Source organism: Vespa velutina, chromosome 21 (assembly GCF_912470025.1).
Source record: "Vespa velutina chromosome 21, iVesVel2.1, whole genome shotgun sequence".
Taxonomy (NCBI): Eukaryota; Metazoa; Arthropoda; class Insecta; order Hymenoptera; family Vespidae; genus Vespa; species Vespa velutina.
Window position 1 is genome coordinate 2,863,691 of NC_062208.1, and position 12,500 is coordinate 2,876,190.

General features: G+C 34.9%; 1 protein-coding gene and 1 long non-coding RNA gene across 8 annotated transcripts in view; both read left to right on the forward strand.

Annotated features, from left to right (window-relative positions):
• The window catches only part of LOC124956343, a 4,939-nt gene extending 4,616 nt beyond the window's left edge, over positions 1–323 (forward strand). The window contains exon 2 of the long non-coding RNA XR_007103218.1: positions 1–323. This exon is cut by the window's left edge and continues 1,999 nt beyond it. This is a non-coding gene — a long non-coding RNA (uncharacterized LOC124956343).
• The window catches only part of LOC124956342 (protein abrupt), a 72,530-nt gene that overhangs the window by 44,088 nt on the left and 15,942 nt on the right, over positions 1–12,500 (forward strand). For 4 of the 7 annotated variants that reach the window (XM_047512040.1, XM_047512039.1, XM_047512041.1 and 1 more), the window contains 4 exons: positions 5,135–5,371; positions 5,731–5,937; positions 6,213–6,378; positions 6,587–6,640. In XM_047512040.1, the coding sequence (XP_047367996.1) occupies positions 5,135–5,371; positions 5,731–5,937; positions 6,213–6,378; positions 6,587–6,640 (664 nt within the window). Of the gene's footprint in view, positions 1–5,134; positions 5,372–5,730; positions 5,938–6,212; positions 6,379–6,586; positions 6,641–7,533; positions 8,375–12,500 lie in introns of all 7 variants that reach the window. The other 3 variants (XM_047512043.1, XM_047512045.1, XM_047512044.1) reach the window with 2 other exon arrangements.

Here is a 12,500-nt window from a genome sequence, read left to right on the forward strand (position 1 = left end):
TTATACCGAGGAAAGAAGATGAGGAATAATAAAAAAAAGAAAAAAAAGAAAAAGAGAAAGAAAAAAGTAAAAGAGAAAGAGAGACACACACAGAGAGAGAGAGAGAGAGAGAGAGTTCTTCAGAGAGATCACGAGAGATGATGGATATCCCCAGAGAGATTTCACAGATTTAATAAAATATCAAATTACAAGAAATCCAGATTAAATGATGTCCTAAAAAAAAAAAAAAAGAAAAAGAAAAAAAAAAGGAAAAAGAAAGAAAGAAAAGTAAAAAATGAATCAAAAATTATGAATTAACCGAAGTCGGTGATTTATTTAAAAGATTAGAAAAAAAAAAAAAAAAGGAGAAAACAATCGGCCAAAGTAAATAAATGTTTAACGGAAACAAAAGCAAAAAATAAGGAAAAGAGAAATCTATCTAATTTTGTAAGTAAATGAATTTTAACGCGAAAGTTGAATGATTTAAAATACAACTAAAAAATTATATACATACAAACCGACTATATAACTATAAAAATTATATATATATATATATATATATATATATATATATATATATATATATATATATATATATAATGATAACTATAGTAATGAATTATAGAGTTTGTTTAATCGATAATCTCGAATGTTATAGCCATAGGAATATATTCGAATAAAAATGTAATATAAACACGTTAAATCCATTATTTATTCGAATCCATAAAATAAACATCCGCAATATTTTCGTATATCGATGGCATTGTAGTCGTAGTAACGACAACGAACCGAACATATTTTGCGAAGCCATGAACGCAGCTCGTTCACCGCATAACCGGATCAGAAACCATGCAATTGTATCTACTTTTCTACTTACGCTTTAGTTGGGGTGCTTCAGATACATGCGAACACGATATATACGGATACCACGGACGATTAGGAACTGCGTTTTTGATACTCCCTAATCGCTAACTTTAAATCTCCGTTCTGTAAAATTTAATAAATAAATTTTATAGGCAATTTTTCTTTTCTTTTTTATTTTTCTCTTCTCTTTCTCTCTCTCTCTCACTCTCTCTTTTTCTCTCAAAAAAATGAACGTCAAACATGTACAGAGATATAATTAAAATCTTTACCGGAGTTTTTAATTTCTTTTTTTTTGTTTTTTATTTATTTCATTTAAAGTAATTAATTTAATTTCTTTCAAAAAAAGAAAAAAAAAATATATATATATATATATATACATATATAACTTGTACATAAGAAAAATGTAAAATTAATTAATACGTTCAAGTGTCGGACAAAATATTCAATTAATTTTCTATTGCATAAATAATCTCTGATTGAATTAAATTAATTGCATGTAATCTTGTAAAATTGATAAAATTGATATAAATAGAAAAAGAAATTTAGAAAGAGGGAAGGGAAAAAAAAATTAGAAACTCATGTAAGTATTTAATTCGATGTAAGATTAGCTTAGTTAAGATCAATCCATCGATCGATCGATCGATCGTTTGATAAATCCTTTTTCTAGTTCTCACTCTATATAGTAAAAGATTACATTACTCAATCCAGTAGAGTATATATATGTATATATATATATATATATATATATATATGTATATCGTTTTCTCCGAATCCGATGGCACCGATAAACGTCCCATGTATCATCATGCCACGACTAGCCGACCATAATTTTCTAGCCACCTGTAAACGATCACGTTGGAATCCGGAGCACCAACTTTCTAAAAAGCGTCAAGCAATGCAGGAAGATCGTTCGATCGATTAAAGAGTCAGGATATCGTTTGCTTTTCTTGCTCGTGAAATCCATTCGGATAATTGATTAATGAAAATGAGCCCTGGTACACTATAATAATGTACCAACCGGGGAATAACTTTAACGAGACAAAAGATAAATCTATGTTAAATTGTTGAAAAGAAAAACTTGGTCAAGAAATAAAGAGAGAGAGAGAGAGAGAGAGAGAGAGAGAGAGAGAGAGAGAGAGATAGAAAGGAAATACTTGCAAAATCTCTTTTACGCACACACGCATGGATGCGCGTGTGCTTGCACGTGTACATACACACACACATATATATATATATTTCTTTTTTTTTTTTTCTATAATATTATAAATTTATTGATATAAAAATAATTATAGATAATATCTGTAATATTATCTATATTAATTTTTTAATTTTTCATTAATCTAAAATCATTAGTATGATTTAGAAATTTTATAGGATATATATAACATTACAATCTATGCTATTGTATTTTAGTATATATATATATATATATTATTTTTTATATATTTTATTATATGTATTATATTTCATATGATCGACGATATTCTATTTCCATATAATTAATAAATATTAACAAATATCTTTTCTCAATTGACAAAAGATATTTTTAAGATCACTTTTAAATCCATACTATGAACTTTTTGACATAACAATCGACAATATCCTAATACCAATTTAATTTCACTCGAATTTCAAAATATTCATTTAGAAAATCACTTTTACGATTCAAAAAAAACATTGATCGAATAACGAAGAATAACGTCTATGTTACAAATTACAAACGCATTAAATGTTGCACGTTAAACGAATGAAAATTTCTTATAAAATATTTCAAATATCAGAAAAAAGAAAGAAAGAACGAACGAACAAACAAAAAAACAGACGAAATAAAATAAAAGAAAGAAAGAAAAAAGAAAAAGGAGGAAAAGAAAAAAACAAATCGAATTCGTTGAGATTCTGTTCGTTCAAACGATTTGTCTATTCGACGCTCGTCGTCGGACCAGCCATACAATTAATTATTGACCCGTTTTAATCGCGTTAGCTTTAATTAGCATCACCGAGAGGACAGGAGGGTGGTAGTGAAGTAAAGAGGTAGAAGGGGGGAGGAGGTAGGAAGAGGAGAGGGGTGAGACGCGCTTGTCTCAAAGTTGTTAATTGAATTGGTTAATGCGATAAAGGAGTCCATAGCGGAGTTCTCGGTACTCTTATTCTCTCTCTCTCTCTCTCTCTCTCTCTCTGCGTCTCTTTAACCCTCTTGCCCTCCTCCTTCTCTTCCCCCTTCCTCCTCCTCATCCTTCTTCGTCTTCTCTTTCAATCGTACTTTCAACGACGGACACCGATTATTTCAATTATTCCAATCATTTCGATCAACCTAAGCTAGGTAGAAACCTAAGGCAACTAACAAGAATCAAAGTAACGTTTGAAAATTCTCCGTTTCGTTTGTTATTAGAAAATTAAAAAAAAAAGAAAAAAAAAAGAAAAGGAAATAGATAAATAAAAAGATAGATAGAAAGGTTAAAAAAGTTTAATAAAGTGTGTTTAATCAATTAAATATAATTAATTGGCTTAAAAGTTTGCCATATTATATTTACGACGGATGTTACCTGTATACACATTATACGTTTACATCCGAGTGATTGCGTTATCGATATATAAAACGAAAAAAAGAAAAAAAAAAAAAAAATAAAGTTGTTTCGTAAATACTTTATTATATTATTACGTGTACATATATGTCTCTCTGTGTATGCATACACGTGCATACGTTATACCTATACAAGTAAATTAAATATGAGGAGGGATGGGGTAAAAGAGCGTCTAGAAAGTTTTCGCTTCATTTCCGTATAATTGTAACGTCATTGTGTGCAGGTATGTATGCGTGTATATATATATAGGTATAATAGATTGTATAGGAACAATTTGAAAAGTCAATTTGAAAATCAATTTTCGCGTCAAGTCATAATGATAAAAGTGAAAAATTCGCGGTGCGGTTATCGTAAATCGAAGTTCAGTGACATAAACCAGCTTCGTTACTCTTTATACTAACGTAAAGTAACGCAACGTAATGCAACTTAACGTAACTGAACTCAATATAACGTTATGCTCGTTAGTTTGTTATCGTTGGCTATAGTTGTTCGAACGAATCTATAATAAATATTTCTATGCACGATATAGAACACCTCATCATCGATAATATAACGGCTAGGTTGATCATAATCTAACGCGTTCAATTGAGTTTTATTAATGTCGAGATCGTGCTTCAACTTCCATGAATTTGAATGCGATGGTAAATGTGTCTATTGTATAGTGTCGATGCATCCATCTATCTATGTATCTATGCATGTACGTATATATATATGCATTTCGTGTATATATATATATATATATATATATATATATATATATATATATATATATATGCATGTTATGCACCTTTACTCGATTGATATTAATAAGCGACTACGTGATTGCATATGAAAATCTTTCACACGTTTGGATTACTCATTAATTCTAATTGATATCAAACGGTCGCATCGACGAAAACTATTCTACGAATATGCATTTGAAATATTTCATTCTCGTTGGTATAGAGTAGAAACGATGTGTTTCTATATGGGTTGGGTCGAAACGAGGAGGAGGAGGAGGATAAATGGAAATGATCTTTATGAGAAAATGTAAAATCAGAAAGAGGGTTATTTTCTATTCTAATCAGCTTTACGTCTCGAATTTCTATCGATCTGTGATCGATGGATCTTTTGTGACGATAATTTTTAGATTTTTTTTTTCTTAACTCCGTTTAACTATGTAAGTGGAAAAAAAAAGTAACGATTTGAGGAATATCAATCGTCGAAATATTTGGCTGTTGTTAAGTTGTAAAAATAAAAATTGCAAATAAACAAAAAAAAAAAAAAAGACAAAAAGGATAAAAAAGAGAGAAAATTTTTTAGTGAAACGTACTCCATTACAAACATCTGGACTTAACGTGTCCATGTCCATGTCCTTTCCGCGTCGTTTCCGCGAATGTTTCCGCGTCGTGTCATTTAACTAGCTAACACAATTATTAACCGTACGAAATGACTTCATATTCCGAGCAAAAAAGAAAAGCAAAGAAATGGAATTAATAGTGATTCGAAGTTATCGTAAAAAAATTTTCTATGACTAAACAATTAATGTCTAAACAATGACTAACGTCCAGTATATATATATACTTTTTTTTTATTTCTCTCTCTCTCTCTCTCTCTCTCTCTCTTTCTCTCTCTCTCTCTGACGAGTACACTGTAATACGTTCAAAATGGTTAACAGGTGAAAAAATATAATATATTCTTTTTTTGTTTTTCTTTCTAATGATTTACAGGCAAACCCATGCCAGCATCCAATTGTGATATTAAGGGACGTTGCATCTTCGGATATGGAGTCCCTATTACGGTTTATGTATCATGGAGAAGTACACGTTGGTCAAGAACAATTGGCTGCCTTTCTGAAGACCGCGCAAATGCTTCAGGTTCGAGGATTGGCGGATGTTAATAGTGGTGCTGCTACAGCTAAAATTCCACCCCCACCTTCGTCAAGTGGCAACAATGGTAGTGCACCCGTAAGTATTCTCTTTTGTTCTTTTCTTCTTTCTCTTTTTTTTTTTTTATATACAATAATATTTATTCATTCTTTATTTCGATGGAAAATATTAAACAAAGATATTATTGTTCATTTAGATGCAGAACTCTAATATCTCTTTTATATTATTTCAAAAGTTTACATATTAATCGAATAAAAATTAAATATTACTAAATCGATTCTTGTCGTTTAAAAGGGGAAAAAAAAAAAAAAAGAAAAGGAAAGAAAGAAAAAAAAAGGAAAAAAAAGAAAAGTAAAATTACGAATACATAAATACCTAGTGTACCTAAAGAAACTCAATCGTTAAATCTGATCGTTTGATCCTTACTCCGATCACAGACGACGCCACGTAATCCATGGCAAGATAACGGCAGGGGAGATCTTAATGAGAGTGGCTTGAGTCCTCCACCGGATAAGAGACCTAGAAGTTATAGTCCCCCACTGGGTAATCATATCGAGCCAAAAACAGACCTACAAGAGTCTCTCTTGGGACAGGCCCTTGAAGGTGGACCCACGATACATACGACACCTACGAACAATGTTCAGGTAACTATATATATATATGTATATATATATATATATATATATGTATATATAATTATACTATTTCATTATACATATCCATGTTTAACCCGCATTGATTTCCATCCGTTTAACAAAGATACAAATGAAATGTCACAATTCATAAGCGCGCGCACGCGTTTGTGTATATATATATATAAAAATATATTTTTTTTCTTCCTTTTCTTTCTTTTTTTATTATTTTTCTGTTTCTTTTTCTTTTTTTTTCTTTTTTTTTTTTTTTTATTTTCATTTTCTAGGCCCAATCGACTGGCGAAGATTCGAATTCTATATCGGACAACGAGGAAGATATGTCGAACAACGATAGTATCTTAAACTCAGTGAAAACAGAACCTAGCGATATATTGAATGATTCGATGGAGCATCATCGTAGTACCTTCCCAGCTGCGCTTTTGGGTCTACAAGGTAAATATATACATATATTAATATTTATATATATATATATATATATATATATATATATATATGTGTGTGTGTGTGTGTGTATACGTGAGCAATAAAAACTATAGTAATAAATAAAATCTTGTATGAATTAAATTAATATTAAACAATTTAAAACTATTTGAGAAAGTAAACAGTATTTGATTGATCTTTGACGTTTGACAAATTTCAGGACTTATGCCAGGACCATCGGGGATTCATGCGGCAAATCAGGATCCAAATTACGGTAAGTCATTATAATAATGCACGATCATTGAATTTCACCATCGAAACGATCTCGTAGATCCTAAATCTAGTTACCCTCCCGTCGTTTCTCCTCAAAGACTCTGGTCTCTCGTTGTTACGTTGAATGCATGGAACTCTCGTACCTCTCACAACCCTCGCCCCCGCCAACCCAACCCAACCCCACCCCACCCCACCCCCAACCCCACCCACACCGCATTCTCCTATAACCCCAATTTCAAAACTCCGCTTATGAGAAACACGGTCAGAGCAGCGTATCGCGATTCGATTCGTTTTTTAATTATTCCCGTGTCTCTATGTTTTTGGACAATCTGCTCGAGAAATCTCGTTAATATCGAATACGATCGAACTCTCGAGAAACGATACGATTCGTCGTCGGAATGAAATATCGATCTTATCGATCATTAATTAATTCGTATATACGTTCTTCCTTCTTTAAGAGAATAAATAAAATATAGAGAAAATGAGCGAGAAAGAGAGAGAGAGAGAGAAAGAGAGAGAGAAAGAGAGAGAGAGAGAGAGAGAGAGAGTGCGTGTGCGTATGTGTGTGTGAGAGAGAGAGAGAGAGAGAAAGAGAGAGAGAGAGAGAGAGATTGAAAATTCAAGCTGATAACAGTTAGCTCATAAATCTATTGATCTTAGTTTGAGGGAAAAATAGGGTGGGAAAACGGATGAGATTTTAACGAGCACAAAAAGGGAATACTATAAAAAAGACAATAATTAGAGTGAAATGTGATAAAAAAATAAAAAAAAAAAATAAATAAGAGAAGTAAAAAAAAAATCAAAAAAGGGCCGTTGTGGGAGGAAAAAGATCTGACTAGTGTTTAAGGGATCGTACGAGATTGGACGAGGACTGACATTGGCTGGTGGTTCCAGGGCGGTGGCAGCCCTCTGGAGGAGACGGTTCAAGCTCGAGTTCCGGTTGGCTGCCGGGTACGTCCTCGACGAAAAACGAGCATGCCGGGCCTGGAACCTACCAGAGCGGATCTCACAACTCTAAAGGGCAGGACCTTGCCTCTCTCCTACATCATCATCATCATCATCATCATCATCACCACCATGCCACCAGCCAACAGTCGCAGCAACACAACTTGAACGCACTCAACTCTTTGAACAGTTTGAATAGCGAGCAACTTACGATGATGCATCAGAAACTACAAAATAATCTTCAGACTTTGCAGCAGCAGCAGCAACAACAACAACAACAACAACATCAGCAGCAGCAGCAGCAGCAGCAGCAACAGCAACAACAGCAACAACAGCAACAACAAGTGTCCTCAAAGAGTGAACAGCTAAACCTGATGTTTCAATCCTGTGCTAAGGATAAAATCGAGAGTATGGCGATGTTACATCAACAAGCCCATCGTCGTTATTCACATCAACTGGAAGGTGGTAATCATTCTGGCAAACCAAAGTGTCCAGAATGCGGTAAAATTTATTCGAACAATTCTAACCTGAAGCAGCACATCGTAAACGTACATACCGTGCAAACCGAATACATCTCTTGTCATGTCTGCAACAAGCAATTTAAAACGAAGCAATATCTGCAAATACATTTGTTATCGATGCACGGCATCAGGAAAAGGAAGAGTTATCCTCTATATCAGATGCAGACACACGCTCAAGCTCAACAACAACAGCAACAACAGCAACAATCAGCTGCATCTGGCAACAATCAACAATCATCGTTACAACAACAATATCCACCGGCTGAAAGGTGGTCAGAAGAGAAACAGTGATGAACGACTGCGTCGCGCGATAAAATCATCGATTACGTTTAAGAGGAATATTTAAAAATAGAAAAAAACAAAACGTCTTTCCTTTTCTCTTTTTCTTTTCCTATTTGTTCTATTCTTTTTTCTTTCATTCTTTCTTTCTTCCTTCACTTTTTCGTTTTAATCCTTTTCGCCGTTCTTTTCTTTTTCTTTCTTTCCGTCACTCTTGCTTTCCATCTTTTCTCGCTTCTAGAGACTTTCGTGTACATACACTATTTACTCTTCGATGTATATAATTGAACGAAAAAGAGTAAAACAAAAACAAAAAAAAGGGAAGAAACGAACAAAAAAGAAAGAGAAGAGAGGAAAGAGAGAGAGAGAGAGAGAGAGAGAGAGAGAGAGAGAAAACATTCTATCGCGCAAATCGTGTACATAAAGCCGAAGCGAGTCTCTTCGATATTCTTCCCTTTATTAAGGGTGAAAAGGCGTGGGTGCGGAGGTGTCGATAAGTAAGAGAGAAAGAGAAAGAGGAAAAGGTGGGGAGGGATGGTGAAGTGTGAGGGGAAAGGAAGAGAAAGAGGAGAAGGATGAAGGAGGAAGAGGAGAAGAGTGACGAGAGGGTAGGCCGACCTATTTTCGTACTGTGCGCCTACCGCAGTGCGCAGGGTATTCGCCCTTCGACGCTTCGATAAGTAGGCCTCCTCGATTGACCGACGATGAGAAAGAAAGAGACAGAGAGAGAGAGAGAGAGAGAGAGAGAGAGAGAAAGATGGAGGGTAGAAAAAAAGAGATGGAGAAAGGCACCCTCCCTTACAAAATTTTCGTGTTGGAAATGGCACGGTATGCAGAAAAGGTATGACTAGCCTCGATTCTTGAAAGAAAAATTTCAGTGGTCCAAGCCCGAGGGTAAATTTCACCCTTCTACAGTAAAGCCTCTACTCTTCTCTATGGGTGAGCCGAGTGAATGAGAGATTAAGAGAGAAAGAGAGAGAGAGAGAGAGAGAGAGAGAGAGAGAGAAGATGGGAGACCAATGGTAATCCTACCGTGACGATAGAGAAGGTTTTACCTCGAGCAGCATTCGTCAAATCGCGCACTACCCTTGATTAATTTTTCCCCTGCTCTCCCTTCTTTTCTCACTCCTCGATCGATAAAAATGTATATAAGAGAATATGATTGTATGTTTTTGTGTATGTGTGTGTGTGTGTGTGTGTGTGTATGAGACAGAGCGAGGGAGATAAAGAGCGAGAGATAGATAGAGAGATAGAGAGAGAGAGAGAGAGAGAGAGAGAGAGAGAGAGAGAGAGAGAGAGAGAGAGAGAGAGAGAGAGAGAATGGAATTTTAATGATGGCTATTTCAAGTAAATTCTACTTACAACCTTCCTCGCGTATGTATGTATGTATACATGTAGCTACGTGCGTGTGTGCGTGCGTATGTGTATGTGTGTGTGTTTATAATATTAATATCAGCAAGAGAATTTTGTCAAAAAAAAAACAAAAAAAAAAAAAAAAGAAAAGAAGTATTTCAACCCTCGTTCGAAAGTATTTAAAACATATAAGAGGAATATTCATCCTGATGAACGATCACCGCCATCTTGTTTTTTTCTCTTTTGTTGATATGTCTCTTTCTTCATTTTTGTTTAAATTTTGGTTGTTATCGTTGTCGTTGTCGTTGTCGTTGTCGTTGTTGTTGTTGTTGTTGTTGTTGTTGTTGTTGCTGTCGCCGTCGTTTTTTTTTCTGTTTTCGTTTTTTTCTCCTTTCTTTTTTCTTGTTCTTTTTCTTTTTTTTTCTTAATATCAGTGGCGAAGTTAGAAAAGAGTGAAGTTTTTTGGGGGGGAATTTGATACATATATATATATATATATATATATATATATATATATATATATATATATATATATATATATGTAGGAGCTTACGTGCTTCGCATGCATCGACAGACATACTCTCACATGCTGACGGAATCGCGAGGGAGAAACGGAGTGCGTCGTATTGATCTTCACAATTCAACAAACAGCACGTAGTCCTCCTTTCCTCTCTCTCTCTCTCTTTCTCTCTCTCTCTCTCCTACTCCTTCTACCCTTTTGCTCTTTCTTTCTCTCGTTCTCTCTCGTCATACCTCTCCTTTTGCTTCTCCTCTTCCTTCTTCTCTCTCTCTCTCTCTCTCTTTGTCTCTCTCTCTCTATACATAACATACATATATATATATATATATTACGTTTCTAAATGTGTTGTTCTCACCTGCTATTTCAACAAATCGATTTTGTTGGTTTCTCCTAATTCTTATCTTTCTTTCCATTCCTTTCTTTCCTTATTTCTCTCCTTCAATTTTATCCAATCACGAAATCATTTCGTATTTATCAATACCATAATATCTCAAAGTTCGTATCTACAGAATAGCTAACTAGCTAGGTACCTGGATAGTTAGTTACAACTAGCTAGCTAGCTAACCAGTCTAGGCTAGGGTAACTAGTCTAGTTCTTAACTTGCCACGCCTGTCTCGATTCCTAACGGATCACCGATTTCTAAGGACCGACAAAAGTTATTTGACGAGACACGCAACCTTCGATGTACGAGCATCAACCACGCGATGAAACTCTCTTGGTCTTAGCTAAGGTTCTATTGCCAACCACCCTTCTGACAAGAAGAAAAAAAAAAGCCCTTACAAGCTTATCCAATTCCGTACTACTTTCACGAATCTCTTCAATCTATCTATCTATCTATCTATCTATCTATCTCTCTTTGTCTCACTCTCTCTCTCTCTCTCTCTCTCTCCCTTTCTCTTTTTCTCTCTTAATAGCAAGATACAAGCAAACGGCAAAGTTCCAAGTTGATAGAGGCTGTCTTTCCAATTTGTTACAGCAACCCTTCTCTCCATTTTTCTCCCTCTCTCTCTCTTTCTCTCTCCTATTTTCTTTATATATATATATATATATATATATTTTTTTTCTCTATTGTACATTGTACAACGACAATTCCGAAGCCACTTGCTCGTGTTCTCCTTATTTCATGCTATCAGCGTAAAAGTCCTCCGATGCTTGCTTACCTTTCAAAGGTAAAGGCTGTTCTAAAAGCACTCACAATGTACTTGCGCTCGAACGACAAGTAAAGAGAAAGAAAGGAAGATATATATATATATAAAGAGAGAGAGAGAGAGAGAGGAAGAAGTATGCTAACCCATTGACACGCAATCTGCCGTGATCTTTTCCCTGATCAGCTGATGCCTACTTTACAAAAGATCTTCCAAGTACTCTCTCTTTCTCTCTCTCTCTCTCTTTCTCCCTATCCCTTAGGTAGATCGTTCGATAGACTTTACCATCGTTCTTTTGATTTATATACGCTTAAAGAGAAAGAATTAGATGTCGAAGATCACCCTTTCTCATCTTAAACAGACGAGGAGAGAAAAAGAAAAAAAAAAATGAAAGAGAGAGAGAGAGAGTTCATTTTATTTTACCCACAATACCTCCTCTAGTAAAACCAGGATCACGTTTTCCGCGCTGTTCGGAAACCCCAACCCCTGTCCTTACTCGATCGCATTTTATCCGCAGATTAGAGTCATCTATCACTCGGATCCGATCCAGGATAACTTCGGAATTCGTTTCAGTTTCGGTCCGATTCTTATCAAATTGACGAGTTTCTTCGATAGGACGAGGACGATGTTTCTCTCTTTCTCTTTCTTTTTCTTTCTATATTTTCGATGTGCGTGTAATATCTCGCGTTCAAAGTACATATATACAAGGTGAATCGTGAGAGAGGTGAGAGGGTGGATTGAAGTTTGTGAGGGACCAGTTGGGATTGAGAGGGATGCGATTGCGTGAGTACATGTCCACGCCCACTTTCACTTATATATATATATATATATATATATATATATATATATATATATATGTGTGTATGTGTGCGTTTGTGTGTGTGTATGTGTATATATATAAAAAAGAAAACGCAATTCCTCTCTTATGTACCCACGTAGTTGAGAAAAGTAAGAAAGATTCTCTTTCGTCATCCCCCTCCCCGTGCCGCCCCTCGATCCCTTTTCCCTGTGCCATCTCTCTCCCTTACGTTCCTCATCTTTCCTGACCACCCCATCCCATTCTCCTGCAATTTTTTTTCTCATCCCATTCGAAATTCT